Genomic DNA, 25400 nt, shown 5'->3' with positions numbered 1-25400 from the left:
TTGTAAGAAGTCCCTTTCCAGCTTTCTTGTAGGCCTCCTTCAGATACTGGAAGGCCACTAAGAGGTCTCCCCAGAGTCATAGGAGAGGCTCTCCAGGCCTCTGATGGTCTTCGTGGCCTCCTTTGGACCTCCTCTGCTCCAGCAGTTTGATGTCCTTCTTGTGTTGGGGGGCCCCAGAACTGGACACAGTACTCTGGGTGGGATCTCACCAGAGCAGAGTAGAGGAGAATCACCTCTCTTATCCTGCTGCTCACACTTCCAGGACTTCACAGCAACCCTTTCTAAGCACATTCAACAGCCCTTCCAATCTTCTTTTCTAACTGTTCAGAGATTCATTCTTCCATTTTACCAGAAGCCTGGTGCAGGTTTTGATTAGATGAATTAACTTCACCCCAATCAATCTAAGTTGATAGTCCCAGTATCTGCAAACTGCTCAGAACTACTCTCCAAACACATCCCACAGAAGCAATATGGTTTACAACAACATGCCTCAGGATAAAACTTCACCGTCCTGTTGAAAAGCAGCAGATGCTGCATCTCAGAAGGAAGAGAGAAAAGCTCCTCTAACAGTTTCTAAACAATGAAGCACAAAAGCTACTTGTGAGAGTGCATTTCCCATTGCACTTTTATCCTGATGCCTCTTCCCCTTCCACTTTTCGGATTCAGTTTAGCTCACCTCCAGGGTGCCTATGCATCCAGATACCTTTGCCTTATTTTTAGATGGATTTAGGAAACAAAGACTTCACTCAAAATGTCATTTTAGCTTGAAAAGAAACCTTTAAAGATTTTTGCCTGGGGACAAGGACGATTTATCATCCAAACAGGGCTTCTTGGTTGACTCCTGGTTTGGCACAAGTGAAATAAATGCAATTGATCATTGAGGTGTGAGAATAGACACTGTGAAAGGGCTGCTTCTTTGTGCTGCTTTCTCAGTTAGTCTATAAAAGCAGACTGAAATTCATCTAGAGCGAGATGTGATCAGAAAAATGCATCTTGTTAACATCTGAGGTCTCCAAAGATACCTTTTAGCTGACAGCTAAAAGCCTGCTGCCACAGTTTTCATTATGACAGTGATACCAAAAAAACATTCACCATTAGAAGGCTGAGTTTGAGCATTTTGCCACAAGACATGTATAGAAATCAGTGTCAGCAAGTTTACAGCTACCACGAAGCTGAGTGGTGCAGTTGGTAAGACTGAAGAACAAGATGCCATCCAGAGGGACCCAGACAGGCTGCAGAGCTGGGCTGAGGAGAATCTCATGAGGTTCAGTGAAGCAAAGTGCAACGTCCTGAACCTAGTTCAGGGCAACCCTCGATATCAATACAGGCTGGGGGATGATGAAATTGAGAGCAGCCCTGCAGAAAAGGGCTTGGGCATGCTGGTGGGTGAGAAGCTGGATGTGAACCAACAATGGGTACTTGCAGTCCAGAGGGCAAATCACAGCCTGGGCTGCCTCAAAAGAAGTGTAGCCAGCAGGCTGAGAGAGGCGATTCTGCCACACTGCCCTGGTAAGACCTCACCTGGCATCAGGCATGGACCTGATGGAGTGGGGTCCAGGGGAGGGCCACAAAGATGATCAGAGGGCTGGAGAATCCCTCCTACGAGGACAGGGTGAGGAAGCTGGGATTGTTCAGTCTGGAGAAGAGAAAGCTCTGGGGAGACCTAATAGCAGCCTTGCAGTACCTGAAGGGAGCCTACAAGAAGGCTGCAGAGGAACTGTTTCCAAAGGCCTGCAGTGATAGGATGATGAGCCATGGTTTGAAGTTAGAGAACAGCAGAATTAGATTGGATGTTAGGAACAAGTTCTGCACCATAAGGGTGGTAGAACACCGCAACAGGTTGCTCAGGGAGGTAGTTTAGGTCCCATGCCTGGAGATATTCAAGGCCAGGTTCCACAAGGCTCTGAGCAATCTGATCTGGCGGAGAATGTCCCTGCTGACTGCAGAGGGTTGGACAAGATGACCTTTGGAGGTCCCTTCCAACCCAAACCATTCTATGATTCTATGTTTTACTTTCAACAGGCTGGGTAAGCTTGAAGGAAGTTCCTCCTCCAAATCACACATCTGACCAAGCCATGTTGCTTCCAGACAGATGCCAGGTCCACAGATAGCGATTTAAGCTGCCTTTAGGCAACACAAATCCAAGCATTCATTAAAGAAAACATGGGAAGCCATTAAAAAGTTCAGTAAAGAAAACAAACTTGCTCTTTCTGCCTTGTGTCACAAATGTCATCTCCCCTTTTAATGAATGTCTTCTGTTCCAAAACTTAATTCCTTTCATAGCTCCAACTTAACGGAATTCCTGTGCACAAGGACATTTCTGAAGTATATTGGGACACACCTGTCATAAAAGATAAGCAAATACATGAGGTCTGCAGGCTCCTTTCTTCATTCCCCTATTAGTAAGGACCAGGGTGATGCATGCTCTCAGGCATACAAAGCCATCACCTCACCATATTTATGTTTTTCCACATCAGCAGTAGAGATGCAAACAGCTCTTTACTTAGGACTGGTTCTTGACAGCTTCATTTCACTTTTGTCCACCAAAAACTTTGCCTGTACACCAAGAGCTTCCCATCTCAGCTGTTCCCTATACAGCCAGACCAGAGACCTGCTTGCAGAAAGATCTGAATTCAGAGCTTAAGAACATAAACACAGAACCATTTTGGTCGGAAAAGACCTTTACCATCACCAAATTCAATCATGATCTAACTCTACCAAGGCTGGAGCTAAACCATGTCCTTCAGCATCACATTTCTGCCTCTTTTAAACATGTCCAGGGATGGGGATTCACCCACCTCCCTGGAGATCCTGTTCCAGTGTTTGAGAACCCTTCCAGGGAAGAAGTGTCTTCTCATATACAACCTAAACCTCCCCTGGTGCAACTTGAGGCCATTTCCTCTCACGCTATCACTTGTTCCTAGGGTGAAGAGCCCAACACCCACCCACACCTTGCTCCAACCTCCTTTCAGGTAGTTGTAGAGAGCAAGAAGCTCTCCTCCAAGCCTTCTTTTCTCCAGATTAAACAACCCCAGGTCCCTTAGCTGCTCCTCATGAGACTTGTGCTCTAGACCCTTCACCATTTTTATTGCCTTTCTCTGGACAGGCTCCAGCATCTCAATGTCCTTCTTGGGCCCCAAAACTGAAGCCTGTACTCAAGGTGTGGCCTCTATAGTGTTGAGCACAAGGAGGTAATAATTTTCCTGGTCTTGCTTGTCACAAAGCAATTTAGTCAGGTTCTACCTTTTGATTTGTTGGAATATGTACTGAGTTTGAGGTAAATTACAGTTTATGAAGTGTTGTGTAATCATGCTTTTGGAGGACTACGTCACATCAGAACTTGTGCATTTGCAGTGACATTTCAAAAATCACTTAACCTCTTTATCAGGCCTTTATCAATGCAAAATGGATGTTCCTTATGAACTCTGCCTACAGAACACACAGAGATACCTTCTTCAATATGTAGGGTTAAACATTTAAAGCACTGAATCTGCATTTATGTTAAGGAGATAAAGCTGTTTACAGCCATGAGTACCAGCCTCTGCTTCCTATAAAAACTCACATGCTGGAATTATGGTCAGAAAACCACAGTGAATCTTGACCTCAAACAGGAGGTTATTTTCAGAGGTTAACATCATCTTCCTAAACTCAATGGCAGCCAAGAGAGCTTCTACACAGGATACCAGTCAGCAATGATGTTTACATATTTGATAGCCAGTTTTGTGTGCTTTTCCATCACAGTTTCTGCTCAAAGCACTTCTGGCCTACACAACACTTCCTGATGAGTTACTTACTTGTCACTCTTCAGTTTTAAATAAAAATCTACTCTGTGGTCTCTCAGAAGGTGGCTGGAGGAGGCAAGGTTAAAAAACACCCCGTTTAACATCTGCAATATTCACTTCCCTCGAGAATCTGTGCAGACACTGAGCAGCTTTCTAGATGAAGCATTCACTGTCATGATTCCATATTCATCTGGTGATCTGCTAATACACAGCACTGGGAACACAAGCAGCATGTAGAACACGAGCACACAAGCAGTGCTCCTGTGAGTGAACAGTAAAGCTGATGAAGTTAGAAAGCAGAGATCTCCAGTCAACGGCTCAGTGTCCAAATGGAGACCAGTGACAAGTGGCATCCCTCAGGGTTAGTACTGGGATCAATGCTGTTTAACATCTTTGTCACTGACAGGGACAGTGGGAGGAAGTCTGCAGGTAACACCAAACTGTGTGGCCTGGTTAACATACTGAAAGGAAGGGACGGCATCCAGAGGGACTTAGGCAGGCTTGAGAAGTGGGGCCAAAGCCAACCTCATGAAGTACAACAAATCACAGAATCAACCAGATTGGAAGAGACCTCAGAGATCATAAAGTCCAACCTATTACCTAACACCTCATGACAACTAAACCATGGTTCCAAGTGCCACATCCAAGCTTTTTTTGAACAATGGTGACTCCACCACCTCCCTCGGCAGCCCATTCCAATGGCCAATTCCTCTTTCTGTGAAGAACTTTCTCCTCACCTCAAGCCTAAACTTCCTCTGGCACAGCTTGAGACTGTGTCCTCTTGTTCTGCCACTGGATGCCTGGGAGAAGAGACCAACCCCCACCTGTCTACAACCTCCTTTCAGGTAGTTGTAGAGAGCAATAAGGTCTCCCCGAGCCTCCTCTTCTCCAGACTAAAAGTGCGAGGTCTTACACCTGGGTCAGGGCAATCCCAAGCACAAATATAGGGTGAGGATTAGCTTGAGAACAGTCTCCAGGAGAAGGACTTGGGGGTGTTGGTTGATGAAAAACTCACCATGAGCCTGCAGTGGTCGCTGGCAGTTCAGAAGGCAGCTGTGTGCTGGGCTGCATCCAAAGCAGCGGAAGCAGCAGGACAAGGGAGGGAATCTGTCTCCTCGACTCCGCTCTTGCAAGACCCTACCTGGAGCACTGCACCCAGTTCTGGTGCCTCCAGCATAAGAAGGACATGGAACTACTAGAGCAGATCCAGAGGATGGGCCACGAAGATGATCAGAGGGCTGGAGAACCTCCCCTATGGGGACAGGCTGAGAGAGCTGGGGCTGTTCAGTCTGGAGAAGAGAAGACTCTGGGGAGACCTCTTAGTGGCCTTTCAGTATCTGAAGGAGGCCTACAAAAAAGCTGGAAAGGGACTTTTTACAAGGGCTTGGAGTGATAGCATGAGAGTGAATGGATTGAAGCTTGAGGAAGGCAGATTTAGACTGGAGGTTGGGAAGAAATTCTTGACAGTGAGGGTGGGGAGACACTGGAACAGGTTGCCCAGGGAGGTCGTGGATGAGGCGGGATAAGGCTTTGGAGCAACCTGGTCTAGTGGAAGGTGTCCGTGGCCATAGCACAGGGTTTGTCACTAGATGGTCTTCAACGTCCATTCCAACCTACATCACTCTATGAATCAGGCTTTCTAATCAACACACGTTTGGTGTGGTCATGCTTTAAATGCCCAGACAATAATTACAGTATTATTTGAAAAATAACCAAACTAAAACAACTGTGGGAAGTTTGCCTCCTCTTCAACAAGCTACACATTACACAGAGTTCAAAAAACACAAGAAGAAAGGCAACCAGGAGGAGCCATCTCTGGAAGTTTCTAAGGCCAGGCTGCACAGGGCTCTGAGCAACCTGATCTAGTAGAAAGTGTCCCTGCTCATGGCAGGGGGGTTGAAACTAGATGATCCTTGAGGTCCATTCCAACTCTGACTATTCTGTGATTCTATGATCTCAGACTGTGATGACTAAATACAAGTAAGCCTTAGATAACATTAAACTATGACTAATGTGCATGTCCCAGGTGGAGGTATAAAGAATGCTGTTTCACTGCAAATAGGAGCAAGTGTTTAAACAACTTCGTTTTGATCCAACCTTGGCTTCACAGGCTTAACAGTGAACAAAAAAAAGTTAATGCTGTGCATCATCTTTCTGTCTATGGGCCAATGCTTCTAACCTCTTCATTTTTTCTCACAACCCTGCCATTCTTTCGGTTTTCACTCTTTCTCCAGTTGAATGCAAGCCTGAATTTTACACTCTAACAATTTACATTAAAAAAGCACACTCAGGCTATCTTTAGCTATCGAGATTGTGATCTGTTCTCACCACTCCTCCATCACCATGTCCTTCCTCCAGTCTTTGCATACAAGGTGTCATATATTTTTCTCATATTAATTACTGTTGAAGACGGATTAAAAGACTGAGTCAAAACAAAGAGATCTTCCTCAGCTTAAAGTATGAAAAAAAAAAAAAAATCTTTTAAGTAATCTCTCAAATGATCCTAAGAACCTCAAACCTTTTTAGTCAAGGTCAAACAAATCAAAATATCATCCCAACAAAAGCAAAATTAATAAAATAATCAGACAGCAAAACCACAGAACAGAGTGCAAAAATAGAACTGTGTATGAAAAAATACTTTGTATCTCAATGACTGCATGATTAGAAGCAGGAATTATTTTTTTTTTAGGCTGTAAGGGACAAAGGCCTGCAGTGATAGGACAAGGGACAATGGTTTGAAATTAGAGAAGAGCAGATTTAGATTGGATGTTAGGAACAAGTTCTGCACCATGAGGGTGGTGGAACACTGCAACAGGTGGCCCAGGAGGTTGGTTGAGGTCCCATCCCTGGAGATATTCAAGGTCAGGCTTGACCTTGAGCAACCTGCTTTAGGGAAGGATGTCCCTGCTCACTGCGGGGGGGTTTAGACAAGATGACCTTTGGAGGTCCTTTCCAACTCAAACCATTCTATGATTCACCAGGATGTTAAATTAATTGTTTCTACTGATCCTACATGTAACAGCTGACAGAAGTAGTCATGGACACCTCTAAAACCAACAAACTATAGGGAGGTTGGACTAGATGACCTTTGAAGGCCCCTTTCAACCCAACCCATTCTATGATACTCAGAGAGGACATGATGCTAACAGAACCCAGAGCCCTGTGCTCACATGCACAGAGTACCTGACTAGATTAAAACCCCCTCCTTTTCAACTTCATTAACTCAGATTTCCTCATTTTTCCTCCCAAGAGGTTTTTTTAAAGAGTAGTGAAGGGATTTAGAATACACAGAAATGAAGCCAGTTGTGAATTTGGTGCAAAACAACATTCACTGATGTGCTGGAAGTAATCGGTTTCAGCGACATGAAGCAAGAACTACAGGAGAAGCCCTGCAGAAGTCATCTCACTTCAGTAGCTAACACAGGCAACTGCAACTAAAATAAGAGAGGGAGGAACTGAACTGGTAAGTGACACTACCAGGCTGCAACCTCATTCTGCCAACACCCAGAGTCTCATTACAAGGGCGTGTGCACAGGAGGTGCTTGCCTTGCTGCCTCATCTCACCCAACCCTGGAGGCAATCAAGTGATGCCTTTCCAGGCTGCTGTGGGGGCAAAGAGGGCTCCAGAATGCTGCTACTGACAGGAAAAAAACATCCAAAATTAATGGTATTTCTATGTCAAAACAGAGGGCCCCTGAGTGGGTGGGGTGAGATCTCTGACAAAGCTCTGCAGCACTGAACTAGAACGTCTTCTGGAACAGCCTGCAAAAGGTAACAGTCTTTGTAACGCATGTAACTAATGTGCAACTCAAATGCCAAGGAAACACTGCAGAGCATTTTCAACTCCTAAACCTGCAATCACAAACTCCATTAGGCAAGCCACATAACTGAGCAGGACTTAAAATTGTAAAACAAAAGGAATTGCTTGAATTTCACTTTGTAACATGAGACTAAACCTAAAATTCAACATGTTCTGAATAGCTCTCTCATGATTGCTCACATCTTACCTGATATGGCCAACCAATTCAATCAGTTTGTGGCTGAAGAAGTAGGCAGTCAGCTCAGAGACATGACTGAGCACAGAACAAACTCCAAAAAGAGTGGTGGTGCCATTCAGGTCTTCCAAGTGCCAGTAAAGAAAGGTGAACACAAAGCCGTATCCAAACCCCATGAACCATGCCACAAAGAGCACTGAGCCGTACTGGATACTACACAGCAGCTTTATGAGGTCCCAAAAACTGAAAGACTGGGACTGGCTGACACTGGTGGGAGTGTTATCAGAGGAGTCGTTGGAGGCACTTCTGTCTGCCTGTGAGATTTCTACCTCTTTCCTCTTGTTTTCATCTTGCTTGAAGTGCGAGTAATGAAATCGGAACTGGGTGGCCACAATTAATGCCATTGTCATCAGAACACCAAAAACGATGAAGACTATCCTGTAGTTCTTGTACTCGGGGGCTTTACATCCTTGACCTTCGATGGCAACTTCTGTATGGGTGTAGTCAATGCCAATCCCCACGGAGAGCATGGCCAGCCCCCAGCCCAGAGAGCCCCACATGCGCTGCAACCCATACCGGTCCCTGTGCTTGCCAAGGTACTGCAGAGTTACAGTGTCCACAATAGTAACAGAGGAAGCACTGAAAAATTCTCCTATGATGACAACCAGCAGAATGAGCAGAAAGATGGCTTCTACTTCTTGTTGGTCATAAACCAGCACGGCTTGGTCAGAAGGCATCGGCTTTGTGGTGATGGCAGCTGAGGTGCTACTTGGAGTCATGTTCCTCAGTGAGACTGGGCTAAGGGTGGTGTTCTTCAAGATCAAATGGGTACTGTTCTCCAAGACAAACTCCAAATCACTGCTCTGTGTAGGTAGCAGGGAAATTATTTCAGGATTAGGTGTCCCTGCTGTTTCAGAAGTGGTTGGACTAGAAGTGAGCAGGTCTCTCTTCCCACGAACTTTTGGGGGTGCAGTAGTGGCTGTGGGCAGTGGAGAAGACATGGAGGTGTTTTGTGGAACTGCTGTTAAAAGGCTGCTTGCGTTGGTGGGATGTGCTGGGGGAAAGCCCTTTGGTACACATCTTAAGGTGGCTGGTCTAACAAATCCAATCCCCAGGTTAAATAAAACCCAACATAAAAGTGAGAACAGGAGGACTATCTTCCCTTTCTTGAAACGATCTGCCACCACTCCCCAGAAGGGAGCACTGCAAAACTCAATAAAGTACCTGATGCCCACCAGAAGTCCGCTCTGACTGGGTGACATTCCCAGCTGCTTGTAATACACAGGCAGCAAGGGGTAGAGAGAGCCATAAGCAGAATAGAAGAAAAAATAAAAGACCTTTGAGATCAGAAGGTCATTGTTTATCTTGACGCAGTGCTTTTCCAACCAGTCGAGCTCTTCCTCTGGGGCAGCAGTTGTCTCTGTTGATGGGGATTCATTATGGGGTGGTAAGTCCTGATCCTTGGAAATGCCATTGAAAGGATCAGCAAGCACATACTTCCTCTTCTGTTCTTCTTCATCATCAGTTAGAATGGCAACCTTATCATCAGCTGCCATGGTTTACCACAAGCATCCGCTATCAGGTGCTCTCTCAAGGAACTTGGGCTACCCTGTGAACAAAGCAAACATGAGATGGTGAAGGTAGCACAGGGGAACAGACCTCCATTGCCAGTCACTGAGGACAAAGACAGCTTCTTTTTCCTAAGTGACATTCCTGAGCAATAAATGCAGTACCAGGGTGGGGAAGGTCATTTGTCTAGACTAGTGGTTCATGGGAGCAGCAATAAAAATGTACTTTATGACTGCTTCTGTGAAGCTCTCCCAACAGCAGCTTTAATATTGTGCTATAAAACCCCTTTCATGTTTAGGACAGAAAATAATTTCTATATTCAAAGTTACTGTGGCAATTAAGTGCTAGTATTGGCAAGTCTTTTCTTTCATGTTGGCTTTTCTCCCTCAAGGCTAACTGCTTTACTTCCAGTATTCCCTATTATTCCAAAGAATAGCCATGACTTCATAATTAAACAATGCAGCCACACATATATCCAAGTTTTTTTTAATTATCAAACCAAATTATTATCAATTATTATCCAAAGCCTCATGAGGCCTTCAAAAGATTCATCAATCTCTGCTTCAAATATGATTTTCTAAGCATTTCACAACCACAGCAGAAATAGGCAGGAAGCTTGAGCTTCTAGGCTGAATGGGAAGAGAAGTGGTCTTAAAGATACTTTCCAACCAAAACAATTCCATGATTCTGACCAGGATGGGGCTTTAGTGTTAAAACAAGGGATTCTCAGAATTAGGCTAACAACCTCCAAGGCATCAAAGACCTGGGAACAAAAAACCCCACAGGAGTAGAGGGTAAATACAGGCCCTACAATGATCTCTTCAAGTCAAATTCTGAAATCCAAAAAAGGTGGATTGGCAGGTAACTGCACTGCAGCTGCCCACACAGATCCTTTGCAGAAGGAGAAGACTGCAGGACTGACAAGCAACACTAAAAGATAAATTCACCACTACTGAGACTTTGATTTGACCAAGCAGCTTTCATACTTAGAAATGACAAACCATTCTAAATAAGCTAGGCCAGCTAACAGCAGCTCTCCTTTCAAGAGATAAAATAAAAGCTCTGCCAGCAGGCTATCAGCTCAAAAACATTCCATTAGACAACTACTTTCGCTATATTAATATATCTTTAAATTTAACCTACAATGATTAGCTCATGTTCAATATGAGAAAGTTGACTACTTAATATATCTCAGCTTTGCCATGCCTTTGTGGTTTGGATTAGTGTTATTATCACACAAGAACAGGAACCTTTTCATGGACCTACATTTGAAAAGAGCATTTTATTCCAGCAAAGCCTGACATTTCTCTGAGAACGTTCAGTTTACAATCAGGAATATCATCCCAAGGAATGTGGAGTATTTTTTGGCAAGTCTGCACTGTATTCCCACTGGAAATGAAGGCATAGTCTTTAAAAGCTCAACAGACAGCACAGTATTGTCCCCTTCAAAGTAGTCATGCATTGATGTATGCAGTGCCTTTAAATTATTTCATTATAATTCAGAATTTATTTAAATACAAAAACTTCGAGAAACAATGCAAAGCTAATAACAGAAAAGGGACTCTAACATTCAGAGTGCACTTGCAGCCCAAAAGTCAGATCACATCCTGGGCTGCATCAAAAGAAGCACAGTCAGCAGATCCAGAGAGGTGATTCTGCCACTTTGCTCTGGTGAGACCTCACCTGGAGTGCTGTGTCCTGCTGTGCAGGAAGGACATGAATCTGATGGAGTGGGTGCAGAGGAGGGCCAAGAAAATGGATGATCAAGGGGCTGGAGCACCTCTCCTATGAGGACAGGCTGAGGGAGCTGAGGTTGTTCCCCCTGGAGAAGAGGAGGCTCTGGGGAGACCTAATAGCAGCCTTCCAGTATCTGAAGGGAGCCTACAAGAAGGCTGAGAGGGACTGCTTACAAAGGCCTAAGGTGACAGGACGAGGGGCAATGGTTTGAAATTAGAGAAGATTTAGATTGCACGTTAGGAACAAGTTCTTTACCACAAAGGTGGTGAAATACTAGAACAGGTTGCCCAGGGAGGTAGTTGAGGCCTCATCCCCGGAAATATTCAAGGTCAAGTTCCTCAAGGCTCTGAGCAACCTGACGTAGAGAAGGATGTCCCTGCTCACTGCAGAAGGGTTAGACATGATGACCTTTGGAGGTCCCTTCCAACCCAAAGCATTCTATGATTCCATGATTCACCAGTATGTTAAATTAATTGTTTCTTACTGATACTACACATAACAGGTGACAGAAGTAGTCATGGACACCTCTAAAACCAGCAATCCATTATAATAAATTAAACCTTACACAGTTCAGTGACAGACAAGTCTAAAATACCAGCATTAAAATCTCAAATGCTCATAAAAGTGCGTTTCACTTTTAAAGGTCATTTCTATGGGATACTATCTATGAGGATCTCTGGTTTCACTTCAAAAAGGCTGCATAAAAATCTTGGTACCTTAAGTATTCATTTATTCAAGGACAGAAGTTAATCAAACTGATGCCAGCAGAGAGACACAGACTGCTTCTTTTCTCCAGTTTCTTGAGAGATAATCTGATTTAACAAAAAGGATTTCAGCTGTCAAAAGATTAGAAAAAGTCCTAATTAAGTTGTTAGAACACACAAAAACACATTTTCTTGCTCATACCTGCTACCATCAAAAACACACAAACCAAAACCCAGCAGCTGTCTAGTCAGCTCCCACCATTTTCGGTTCAGTCAACCACTTCCACCTGGCAGTTAGCAGGGCTGTGAGGTTTTTGCTCCTCTATTTGCCCTTTTTGGGCTTTTCTATCCATAAACTAAGTGTTGCTAATGAGTAATGTGTGCCCTTACTTTCTTTAGGCCTCGCCTTGCTTGTACAACAAAGATTCCTTATTTCAAGGGGATGTAACTGAGGTGTCAGTGTTGTTCCTGTGCCCTACCAGAAGCAGTCTATGCCGCTCTATTTACAACCACTTGCTTGCCAGCTCTGTCAGAGCTTTACAGCATTTCATTCTGAAGAATAAATTTCCTCCTCTGTTCCCACAGAACTCACATTTTAACCACTTGCATATTAGGACAACTTCTTTGCAAGTACGAATTGAAATTCACAGATTCACAAACAGCAGTGGGTTGGAAGGGACCCTCAAAGGTCATCTTGTCCAACCCCCTTGCAGTCAGCAGGGACACCTCCAACTAGAACAGGCTGCCCAGGGCCACAGCAAGTCTGATCTTTAATGTCTCCAGGGATGGGACCTCAACCACATCCCTGAGCAACCTCTTCCAGTATTTCACCACTCTCATTGCAAAGAACTTCCTCCTGATATGCAACATATATCTGCTCTGCTCCAGTTTCAAACCACTGCTCCTCATCCTATCGTTACAAGCCCTTCTAAACTGTTCCTCCCCAACCTTCCTGCAGATCCCCTTCAGCTACTGAAACGTACCTTTAAGGTCTACACAGAGCCTTCTCTTCTCCAGGCTGAACAGCCCAAATTCTTTGAGCCTGTTTTCACAGGAGGGGTGCTCCAACCCTCTGATCATCTTTGTGGCTCTCCTCTGGACCCACTCCAGCAGGTCCATGTCTCCTGTGCTGGGGACTCCAGAGTGAACACAGTACTCCAGGTGAAATCTCACCAGAGCAGACCAAAGTGGCAGAATTACCTCTCACAACCTGCTGGCCACACTTTTGGTGCAGCCCAGGATGAGATTACCCTTCTGGGCTGCAAGTGCACATTGCTGGCTCATGTCCAGCTTCTCATCCACCAGCACCCCCAAGTCCTTTTCCGCAGGGAATGATTTAAACAACACAGCCATTTTTCTTACTCCTATATATGAGCTCTGAACCATCTGGTTTCATGTAAATTATACTGAAGGTTTGTAGCAATTGGTCTTTTAAAATTCACTTTCCCTCTTCCCTTGGCATAGGACTTCAATTTTGTATGCTTGTATTAACAGTGGCTATGTTAAACAATTTATACTGCTAATCCCTAAACACTGCAGTCACTTCATCTTCTCCCCACCATACCTTCTATCTGCCCCAGCTTCCCTCTTCTCCTAACCCACTGTGTGCAAGGATAAATCCAAAAGATCCATTCCTAGTATTGTGACTAGAACATCTTGGGTTAGAATGCTATGAAAAGTATAATTCATAATAATTCCAGTAAATATTTTCCCACCCTGAGGGTGCTTCGCTGAGTATTATTAATAACACAGAATATACTCTTCAGAACTATAACAGCACCATGACTGGTAGCAGCCATATGGCATTCTTTAATGTTTTGATCACTAGTTTGTTTAGGAGTCAGGTTTTTGAAAGCCATTCCATTTAGCAGTTTTTTTAAGTTCCAAAAATAAATGACTGAGAAAAAAAACCCAAACACAAGAGAGTGCCATTGTTACTGAAAAACTTACAAAAAGCTTAATAATCTCTGGGGCTTTCCTTCTCCTGACAAAAATAGCACACTAGCCAGAGATGGAATGTGCAGAAAAATCAAACAGATGGAAAAAACATGTACTGGTGAGTGAGAAGAGACTACTTATCTCTACTGGTTATTTTAACCACAGCCTTCAAATACTATACCATCACCTTTAAAAAAAAAAGCCTTTTTCTGATCCAAGAGAACAGGAGGACAGAAGACAACACTACTGGCAGGTTCAAAATGAACAACAGAGAACAGGAGTGAGGAAGAAAGGTTCACAAGAGCAAAGAGAATGGATTTCAGTGTGAATATAAATTTTAGAACCATAGAACTCTTTTGGCTGTTAAAAGACCCTTAAGGTAATCAACTCCAACTATTCAAGATTATAGATTAACAAATTGAATTGTGTTGGAAAGGACCCTCAAAGGTCATCTTTTCCAACCCCCTTACAGTCAGCAGGGACACCTCCAACTAGAGCAGGCTGCCCAGGGCCACATCAAGTCTGATCTTGAATGTCTCCAGGGAAGGGGCCTCAACCACATCCCTGGGCAGCCTGTTCCAGTATTTCACCACTTTCACTGTAAAGGAACTTCCTCCTTATTTCCAACATACATCTGCCCTGCTCCAGTTTCAAGCCACTGCCCTTCGTCCCATTGCTACATGCTCTTCTAAACAGTCCTATGCCAGTCTTTTTGTATGCGCTCCTCAGGTACTGGGAAGCTGCTATAAAGTCTCCCTGGAGACTCTTCTCCAGGCTGAACAGCCCCTATTCTTTCAGTCTGTCTTCACAGGAGAGGTGCTCTAACCCTCTGATCGTTTTTGCAGACCTCCTTTGGACTTGACCCAGCAGGTCCACATTGGGGCCTGTGGTGGGGGCCTCAGAGTGGACACAGTGCTCCAGATTGAGGTCTCACCAAAGCAGGGCAGAGCAGAGTCAACCCACTGGCCATGCTTATTTTGATGAAGTCCAGGATGCCATTGGCCTTCTGGGCTGCAAGGGCACATTGTTGGCTGATGTCCAGCTTCTCATCCACCAGCACTCCCAAGTCCTTTTCTGGAGGGCCACGCTCAGTTTCATCATCCCCCAGACTGTTCTGCCTCAAACTCATCTGAGGCAGAATGGAACACAAAGTTTTGGTAGAGGTCTGTTGAACATCATCAGTTCAGCCAGGACAAGTGAGACCAGAGAGGCAGGAAACCAGTGATATTACTCTAAAAAACAGGAGTAAGGGGTTTGAAAACGAAATTTAGGCAAGTGCACAAACATTCAGCAAAGCCTTAGTGAGCTAATTCGAAGAAACTCCTGCAAAGACCTTCTGCAAAGATCCCTGCAAACGGAAAGGGAAGAGGCGCAGCAGATGTGCGTCACAAGAAAGCACCTTGGTCCTCTGGCAAACAAACAAGATTTTGTCTTCCCACGGGTTTATGTTTCCAAACCACTACAGAACTCAGATCAGGCAATCAAGTCATTGTTCCCTCATCATCCCACCATGCCTGACAAGGCTACAATGCAAAAAGACTTTATTCAAATCTGAACTGCCTGCTTTCCCCCCCCACCCGTGATCCAGCCCTGGAGCATCAGAACCTTGCTCACAGCAGCACAGGAAGCTTGTGGCCAACTCAGCTTGCTCAGGATGGGGATTATTCTGCAAGATCACTTGTGCTTTCAGCCTGTTTGCGCACAAGCGCTCACGCTTCCTTTCAGATTAACACTTGGTAACCACATGACTTTGCACAGATAAGGGTTTTTTTTTTTACCCAAATGCTAGAGTGTGGTGGGTTGAAATTACCCCTCAAAATAAAATTTACAGACTAGCTCAGATGGAAAGCAAATGAAGTTGTATTTACAAGCACACTAAAATCTAGAAATATGGAATGCAATGAGTATGCAAAAAAATACACATTATTTACATATATTTACAATTCATAAATGACACAAACCCCCCCCTGGACAAAACCAGGGGGTTACCAACAGCTTCCTCCTCTTCCCCCTGCTTCCCCCCCAGTACACAGGACAAGAGAAAAAAGGTGAAAAGCAGAGAATAGCTTATTAGTGCTTAGCCACAACAAAGAATGCAGCCAAGGTCAGCAACAGCTAAGCAAAAGCACCAGCTAGTATCTGCTAGAGTCAAGAAACAAAAAAGAGGAAAAGTTAGTTTACACAACTAACTTTATGTTAGATATCAGACCAATGGGATTATTTAGACCTTATCATTGTTTTTCTTTTGCATCCAATGGTAATTTATTTACATTTTACCACTTTTCTACTCAATCTGTGGAAAATTTTCCCAGGCACAGCCTAAAACTAACACACAGAGTCTATTATTTTTTCTGAGTTTTCTGACACAGATTACTGCTGCTTGGTTTTTATCACTCCAGCAAGTCAAAATCCCTTTCCAAACTGTTACACCTAAGACACATCCTTCATCCAGTCATCTTCTGCCAAAAACTACAGCAACTTCCCTGTAGAGTTGGACCTTTGAGCCACAATCTGAGGAACAGAGGAAAAAACATTTGTCCCAAGGAATTCAGTGATGACAATGCAATGGTCACTTTAATGACTGTAATGAGGCTCTTTGGCAAATATGGGTCTTCTACATTTAGTTAAGTATCTTCTTGGCATTGTTGTCTATTTTATTTCTTAAATTGATCCTCATTTACTCTGGCTCTCCTAAATTAGGAGGGTTTTGAGGTGAGAAAGGATAAAAAGCTAATCTATTCAAGACAACCTGACCTTACAAGAAGTTCCCTATAAGACAAAAGAAAATAGTTACAAGGAAAATAATAATACAGGATACTAAAAGCTTTCTCCTTGGAGCCACTCTTCCCAAAACTATGGGGAAAAAAAAAAAAAAAAAAGAGCCAAAACACCTGGTTTGGACTGTATCTTATAAAAAAAAAAAAAAAAAAAAAAAACAGCCAATCAGCAGATCAGACTGGGGCAGCAAATCCCTAAACCTCCTAAGGAAAGCACCATGCTACTTACAGCACAAGGCATTAAAACTTCACTTGGAGACCAAGAGAAAGATTTAGGGTGAAGGAGAACTGCTGGATTTTAATAAAGTTCAATTCAGCATAAATATTCCATTCACTAGGCTTTGAGAATTGAAGTATAACAAAGACTCACAAAGAGAAGCCCGAAAATCAGGGTTTAGATCTACAGTGACTATAAAGAAACAACCAAAAATGCTCCCCAGGGCAGTTCATCACAAGACATCGCAAATTACCACAAATAGCTTAAACCAATAAATACCTAGAAAATCCCTGGTAGAAGATTTATATTTATATATAGTCTCCAAAAAAAAAAAAAAAAAAAAAGAGTATTTCAAACCAGGAATCATTCGTTAATCTCTCAGGCAACACACTGCCGTAAGAAAGGTACAGACCAGCTTGTTGTTTGCATTGTGTGGATAAATCAAAGCCAGCCGACATGGCATCACTTCTTATTTTACCCCTTTCAGACTTTCACTGACTAGCAAACTGGCTTGGTAGCAAACACATCAAATTTCACATGAAGTCTGCATAGCAAGATTTAAAAATCTGCTAGCAGAAAGCATGTTTCCTGAACAAACCTTTTTGTTAATGGTTACAAATTATGGTTCAATCCAGAACAAAGCATTAGACTGAAAAACTACCCATCACATCTCTCACTCATCCCCTGGGCTGGTGGGACTGCCACAGTGAGTGCACCCATCATAGTCCCCATGCACACTGCCTCCTCCTCAGCCCTCCTCATCTCACTGATCTAAACTACAAAACCTCTGGATCAAAGACTCTGCCACAGCATCTGGGCAGCATGTCTCAGAATGAGGCTCTGCATTCAGGAGGCCTACAAGGCAGTGCTATAATAAACATCAATAATAGACCATGTTTTCCATTTCCAAGCAAGTTTCACCCACAAGGAACAGCCTGGTGCTGTCACCTGTGTCCATGCCAAAAAGGCGAATGTGATGCAAACAACTTGCGTCATGACAGAGGAGTGCACTGCCTTCATTTACTCTTGCATCAGGTCACCAAACCCCTCCCAAGGAGGCCAACCTCGAGGCGGAGCCTTTGGAAGGGCTGTCCCCTGCCAAGCTACACTGCCCGACGCCACAGGCTGACCCACCTGCCCTACCTCACCATTCCCTGCTCTCTGAAGGAAAACAGTCCCCCTGCAAAGCCCCAGCATGGTCACCTTACTCAGAGCTTCTAATATCAGGAACAACTCGCATTTAGTGAATTAACTTGGTGCTGGGAAATACATTTGCCCCAAGTCTGAAGTGAGATGTACATGTTGTAATGTTCACCACCATACTCAGGGTTTCCATGAAGTACAACACCGGACTCCTAAAATTGCTTCATCTTGTGTTGCTTAGGGTGCACTTCCTTAAAGCCTTGGTTTATATGTTTCCTACTTCATTCAGTACTCATTCAAACCCCCCCACACTTTGACACATTCAGTCAAGTAGATTGAGAGACAGCAGCATGTCTTAAATATGGCAAGATCGAGTTTGTAATAGGTTTAAAACACTTTATAATCAGACTGGAATTGATAAGTTGATACAACAGTGCTAGAATTAACATCAAAGAAGACAAGAACACTATCAGCTCATCTGTTAAAGAAAAAAAAACATTAACTCACATCTTAGACCTCCTTTCTTCTTTTCCATTTAATATGTGCAAATCACGACATCCTAGTAGACTCCATTTTTTAATCAGTTTATTTTTAGTCAGTATCAGACTTGGATCTTTTAACCAGTTTTTAATTTACCAACTACATGCCTACACTGCCAAGGCTTACACTTCATTAATGATGGCAAAACAACAAGTGTGCCTTCAGCTACGGAGGAGGGAGGTGTCCAGAGTGAGAGCACCAGGGAGGGATGTGGGCACCCAGCTGCACTATGGAGTCTGGCACCGGCAGGCACAGTGGTGGTTTCAGAACAGAGAGGAGGCCTGCCAGGAGATACCCAGCCTCAGGGACCAGCTGCTGCCACTCCAGTCTTCAGAGAATACAAACAATAACACAAATGTCGCCTTTGTCCACTATTTATATCCAGGGAAACAATAACCAAGCTAGAAAACTAGGGGTTTTCTTGTTCCTTGGACATCAGTAAACACAGAGCATAACCAGATCCTGTATTTCTTAGTAGCTTAATGTTTTGGGCAAGCTTTTACTGGAATACTTCAGTGTTATGATCACACAGCCACTCCCCTCTCTCCTAAACTCCTAAGTTCATCACTCTTCAATACTGCATTTTTCATTAAGAGAGCATTTTAAGAGTTTGCTGAAACAACTTCAGAGCTGCTACCAAATGTGGGTTTTAAAACTCCATCCTAGAACACTCACAATGCCTTTGGGTACGTGCAGCACTGATTTCTCACACCAGCTTCTATTCCTGGGCTTGTTTAAATAAACAAAGCAGCAACTGACAACCTGCTTGCCAGAAATCACGGTGTTTTAAGGACGTAAGGGGTTCAGAGACCGAGTGACAGCCACACACAATAGCCTGCCTGGATGCTGGCAGGAGGGACAAGCACGGAGATGCCTGTATAGAAGTTCCCACGGGACACAGCCCTGCTACCTCCGGGGACCCAAAAAATGTCTCCAGCGGTCCCAGGACATTGGCGGTTACACTCCAACCACAAGGCTGAGCTGCTGGCGCTGAGGGCCAGCGTCCTAAGGAGGTCACCGCTCTGACAAAAGTCACGTCAGGGGACCTCCACAAGCGCGATGCCAGCGCACAGCCAGGCTCGGCCGCGGCGCAACTGATCGGCCCCAGCGAGGCGCGAGCAGGAAACACCTCCGAAAGGGAACGCTCCGCACCGCGCCCGTTAAGGAAGGAAAAGGCTGAAGCAAGGGCCCAACGGCAGCATCCTAGGCGGCTGCGGGGACAAGGCCCGCCGCACCCGGTGGGGAGGGAGCCGCAGCCGGTGCCAGGTCAGACACCGGGGCTCGCTGGAAGCGTCCTCACCGGCCCGGCTGCTGCCCAGCTGTCAGCGGCGAGATATGCCACAGCCGGCCCGCCGGCCGCCTTGCCCGCCCGCAGCCCCGCAGCCATCTCCGGCTCGGTACCCGCCGGCCCGCAGCCGGGCCTGCGGAGCGCGGGTGCGTGTGGGCGGCGGCACCCAGGCTGGAGGCCTGCCGCGGGCCTGGCTGCCGGCCAAGCCCCCCGCGCACCGCCTGGCCGCGCTGACTCACCTCGCCCGGGGGCGGCTCCGGGGGGGCGCTCAGCCGGGCGCATCGCAGCCCCCTCCCGCCGCCGCCGCCTCCTGCCGCCGCGGCTCTGCGAGCCCTCTACCCGCCCCCCCCGTCCCGGTCGTGCCGTGCTGTGCCGGGGCGCTGCGGGGAGGGACGGAGCCGCCTCCCGCCGCGGGGAGGTGGGGGGGAAACCGCGTACCGCCCGCCCGGCGCCGCCTCCGCGCCCCCCCCGGGCAGTGCCAGCCCGGTCGGAGGACAGGCGGGGGAAGAGTCGTTGTACTTACGTGGTGCGGCGAGGCTGGGGGTGCTGCTTATTTGCCTACGCTGGGCCACAGGCTGGACACTGGGTTTAAAATTGGTGTCTGGGGAGCGTTCGTGCACCCTCAATAACCAAAGAACTCAAGGTTGACGGTGCTTCCTGCTCCTCAGAAGTTCCAAACACGTATTACAGCATAAAGAATTCAATTATTACCTGTGGTGCCTTCCATGGCCACTGGCATCATCCCTTTGGTAATACTGTTTCTAGAATTGTATACAAATAAAATTACGTAAATGCTTACAACAACAAAAAAAACATAAGCTTTAATTAAGCAGGCAGAAAAACCCAGGCAGGGAGGATAACTTGCAGAGCAGCAGCTCAGTCCTCTTGCACTATGGAAAGGTCAGGCCAGAAAGTGAAAGGCCTGGCTGAGATTGGGGGTGTTTATCTGCCCTGAGCTGAACAGGAGGCCGTGAACTTGTTTGAGGATTAAGCTGAAGTGCTGGTGTTCTGCACAATAGAGCTCTGTCTGGGCCACAGTCCAAGAGTCAATAAGATGAGTAGGCTCCACAGCACAGGCAGCTTCTGCCCCGGACATTGACCTGGCTGCAGATGATGTCAACAGGGATAGCATAGATGCATCTTTGTACCTCCCTTTGCTGAGGGAGGATCCTCCTTTCCCCAAGAAAAAAAAAAAAATTTGCATTATTTTGCCTGAGAGAAGAAATGGGGAAAAATTTGCACATTGGCATAATCGAGGCAGCCATAGAGGAATGAGCGCACCACTGGTGTTCAACCCATTTAACTGAAGTCCTCACCAAAGCAAAGGGGACACCAGTCTTCCTGGAAAGCACTGCTCTCTCCAGATCATTCTTCTACCATGCCAACATACCAATGGGATGCGCTCTTTGTACATGGATATGAAAGCCACCAAGGAGCCCATCTGATTAAAATCTTGCCTACTCCTACCTACAGTAAAGGCCTCACCTGAAGGAGGCAGGAGACAACAGCTGCATTTCATAGGGCAGATGACCTGGAGCAGGAGAAGGCTTGTTTATCGTCTGTCTCTGGAAGGATTTTCCACTCTTCATCTTTGAGACTCTCCCCCACAGCTAATTAACCACAGAGAGAAACAGTGTCTGAGGAGGCCTCCTGTAATCTTGCAGAATTCACAGACAGACAAAGCTCAGCACATGCAGTTTTATTACAAACTACCACTGGAATAAAACAGTTCCAACCACAATTAGTTATGGTTGGAGACTTTTTGGCAAATTACAAATGCTTTTAAGGAGAACGTGCATTTGAGATCACTTCCAGTCACTGTGGATGAATTGAAAAGGGAAACTGATCTTTGTAGTCACAGGCTGCATCTACTGGAGCCATAAAAGCAGTTTTGCCCTGAACTCTGTCAACACTGCCCACCACACACTAAGAATATGACCATCCCCTGCAGCTTTCCTTGCATTACCTTTTCTTGGAGCTGTGTTTCTGAGGAGTTACACCCTGACATCCCCATGCCTTCTACTTTGTTTCAAGGATGCCAGGGATATTTCCTAAAACAAACAATCTAAGAAAATGTTCTTTGAATGGAGGAATTAAGACAAAATGTGTAAGAGTTCTTTGGAGGCTGTTGCATGAACAAGAACTTGCAACTGAGGACCAGAGTATAGGACATCACAGAATCCCAGCATGGTGCGGTTGGAAGGGACCTCTGGGGATCATCTAGCCCAACCCTTCTGCTAAAGTAGGATCACCCAGAGCAGGTTGCCCCAGATTGCAGTGTCCAGGTGAGTTTTTTAAGTCTCCATGTAGGGAGACTTCAAAACCTCTCTGGGTTTTGACATCCTCTGGCACCCTCACAGGAAAGGAGTTTTTCCTTCTGTTTGTGCTCTTTGTCCCTTGTCCAGTCACTGGGCACCACTGAAAAGAGCCTAGCCCCATCCTTTTCACACCTGCCCTTTAGATATTTATAGGTATAGAGAGGACCCTGCTCTTCTCAAAGGCTAAGCAGCCCCAGGTCTCTCAGCCTGTCCTCATCAGACATATGATCCAGTTTCCCCCATTAGTATCCTCTTTATCAGTATTAAGATAAATACAGAGTCATTTACATGGTTTTCTTCATAGCTAAAGACATTATATGCATATATAACTGAAAGGACATGTATATTCTTTTGTATATGGTTTCTTACTGAGTTTAAAAGCCTAATCCAGCATGGACTGAATTTGGTCACAGACTGGGGGCAGCTGCCTCTGTCTGGTAAGCATTATAAGGTGGGCACTGCAAAAAGCCTCAGCACTGAACAGTGTCATTCCAACCTGACCAGCTCCTCCAGCATGAGCAGAACTGAAGATAACAGGGCTCTGCATGGCTCTTTCTTTCATTGAGGCTTTGTGTGAAGATCTGGATTACAGCCTGTTAAGAAATTACTACACTTGCTCAGAAAGTTCTTTGCTCTTTAAGTGGTGAAAACGAGGATCAGCAAACCCAGGGAAACTAGATCAAGCTCTGAATCACAGTAAAACATGATATATAAATGGGATAAACCAAACAACAGCCTTTTACTCTTAACTAATAGTTTGACACTAATGAATATACACCTGACCACTGGATGTTAGAATATTCATAAATAATGCTTTATAAAAGAAATAGAATTCTTAGAATCATAGAACCATTAATGCTGGAAAAGACCTCCAACATCAAGTCCAACCGTTAACCCATCACTGCCAAGTCACCACTAAACCATGTCCCTAAGTGCCACATCTACAAGTTTTTTGAATGCTTCCTGGCACAGTGATTCCAGTAATTCCCTGGGCAGCCTGTTCCAGGGCTTAACCACTCTTTCAGTGAAAAAAATTTTTCCTAGTGCCCAGCCTAAACCTCCCCTGGCACAACTTGAGGCCACTTCCTCTCATCCTATTGCTTGTTACCTGGGAGAAATTCATACGTAATACATGCCACGGAATAAACTCTCACAGCTAGGTTAAATCTACCTTTGAAATGCCTGTAGATTTCTGTGGACTTTTGGTTCAATGCATGTGACCTTAATAAAAATGTCACTTTATGCATCCTTGTGAGAGACTAAATCTTGTCTCTCTTGATGTAAATCAACAAAGATAAAATCACCTTTGCTCCATGCCCAGACAATAGCTGCCCAGGAAGGAGATGGTGAATAGACCCTCTGGAATGTCCAGCAAAAGGTAAGATTGTTGTGAACGACCTGCCTGATGGGTCAGCTCTGTCTTCTGATAGCAGACCTGGCAGTTGCATATGCATTAATGTGAATGTGGTGTAGGCCAGGGGAGCTGCCATTAACTGAATAAAGGACACTGAGCGATGCCTGCTTGAGACAGAGAGAAAACATCACCATGAACATCCAGCCTGAAAGCAGCGCAGCAACCCTCTCTTCACCATGAAGAAAAGAACCCCTTTGGAGAGAAAGGACATCTTTACTGAAGACATCACATGCTGGAGGCTGCTCAGAGGAGGACTTGGGCTTTGGGATCTCTCCCTTCCCTCTTCCAGCAGAGGACAACGCAAGACAAGGACATCCCTCCTTCTCCCTCCTCTCCTCCAAGCTAGAGCGGCAGCACCCAGCCAAAGCATCTTGGAGGGACGGTAATATAGTTCCTTTCCTGCTCTTCTGCTCTCTCTCTCTCTCTCATTTGTCCTTGTTCATGCCATTAATTTCACAACACAGGAAGGTTCAATAAAGAACTGAGTCTCTCCCGCTCTGGACCAAGACAGTCCTACACCACTTTACCTTATATCATGGTGAGAATACTCACTAAAATCAGTTACAGATGCCTCACTGCTTAAAAAAACAAACTAATTTAGTATCTAAAAGCTCCAAATGAACTGAAAAATTAAAGGTAAAATATACAAAATTGTATCCAAATACCTGCTGGAACTGAACCTTGCCCACTGTAATACATCGTGCTTGAAAAGGACTCAGTGGCTTGTTCTTTAGGTGAGAGAAAAATAAAGCAAATACAGCATTAACACACATAAAAACCTCTGGTATATGTATGACAAATGCATCTTGTGCTTCTGCTTTTTTCCAGCAATGGCAAAGGAGCCCCATCTCATGGAAATGGTTTCTAGGAACTTAAATTTTAATGCATATACATAAAAAAACCCTTCTGGATTTATTTCATAAGCTAGAGCTTTGAAAACAAGAATTTCTGGTTGACACAAAATATTCTCCTGTCCTTCAGCAGCTTTTAACTCTGAGCAAAAATAAATAAATAAATGAAATCATTTACATCAGTCCAATGAGAAAGATAAATTGAAGGTGAGATTGATGCTGTTAGGACTTGCTCCAGAGCACAGTGAAGACAATAGCACATTTTTGCTTTTCATCAGAACTGTAATATATTTTGCATAACACAAAATTACTTTTTTTAATAGTCCTTTGCTAGGAGAGGCATTGCATTAAGGCAGCTAAAACATTAATTTCTTCCTCTTTAGAAAGTTCTTCGTAACACAACAGCTTGTATGTATGTATCCCAGCATAAATTTGGGAAGAAGCTGAATCACTGTAAGGCTTTCCCCAGTGTTTCAAAGACTAAAAGCAACTATATTACCAGTAAGAGAAAAATCCAAACAGAGGAACTGGGAAATAGGCACCCAGTGAATCAGCCACATCAGACACAGCTGCAAGCAATGTTAGTGGTAACGAGACAAAGCAGTCACAGCCTGAAAGACAGTGAGCCATGATTGCAGTGGTCTGTCTGGTCTGGCAGGGAAACAGATTCTCTTTCTTTGATATTTAATCTAACACTTTTAGAGTATTCTATTCATTAGCAAAGAGAAGACAAAACAGAAGAAAACACTAGTTACAGAAGCTGGGCTTACTGATGCTGTGTTCACTGGGGGTATATATATTTACTTCTTCCTACTAGGTAGGCTCCTCCCACCTTTCCTCACCCCAAGAACCTTTGAACCCACTGGCAGGTATCATATTTGACGTGTGGTGACAAATACTGAATTCCTACAAGGCTATGTGAACATCAGTGGCAAAGAACAGAAAGGAAGAGCAGTGCCCCTTATGGGAGGAAAGCCCTCTGCATGAATTCCAACACCAGCTCCCTTCTGTACAGGGAATCATTGTGCCTGAGCAGCAGTGAAGTTACCCTGTGAAAAACCTGGGGTGAGATAAGTGAATAGAGGAAGGAACTGGAGACTTTTAAAGTGATTCACAGATAGCACTGG

The 25400-nt window shown here is 44.8% G+C and overlaps 1 protein-coding gene across 2 annotated transcripts in view; it reads right to left on the bottom strand.

The window, feature by feature from the left end:
- Nucleotides 1-19947, bottom strand: part of MFSD6 (major facilitator superfamily domain containing 6) — a 36491-nt gene extending 16544 nt beyond the window's left edge. The window contains exons 1-2 of one of the 2 annotated variants that reach the window (XM_054380717.1): nucleotides 19930-19947; nucleotides 7790-9386 (exon numbers count right to left, since the gene is read on the bottom strand). In XM_054380717.1, coding sequence (XP_054236692.1) covers nucleotides 7790-9333 — 1544 coding nt within the window. In that variant the 5' untranslated portion in view covers nucleotides 9334-9386; nucleotides 19930-19947. Of the gene's footprint in view, nucleotides 1-7789; nucleotides 9387-11799; nucleotides 11835-19929 lie in introns of those variants that run through there. The other variant, XM_054380718.1, reaches the window with a different exon arrangement.
- Nucleotides 19948-25400: the final 5453 nt, after the last annotated feature.

The sequence above is a fragment of the Indicator indicator genome, chromosome 5 (genome assembly GCF_027791375.1).
Source record: "Indicator indicator isolate 239-I01 chromosome 5, UM_Iind_1.1, whole genome shotgun sequence".
In the NCBI taxonomy this organism is placed as follows: Eukaryota; Metazoa; Chordata; class Aves; order Piciformes; family Indicatoridae; genus Indicator; species Indicator indicator.
Note: the sequence above shows the minus strand (reverse complement) of the source record. Positions and strands in the feature narration are given on the sequence as shown.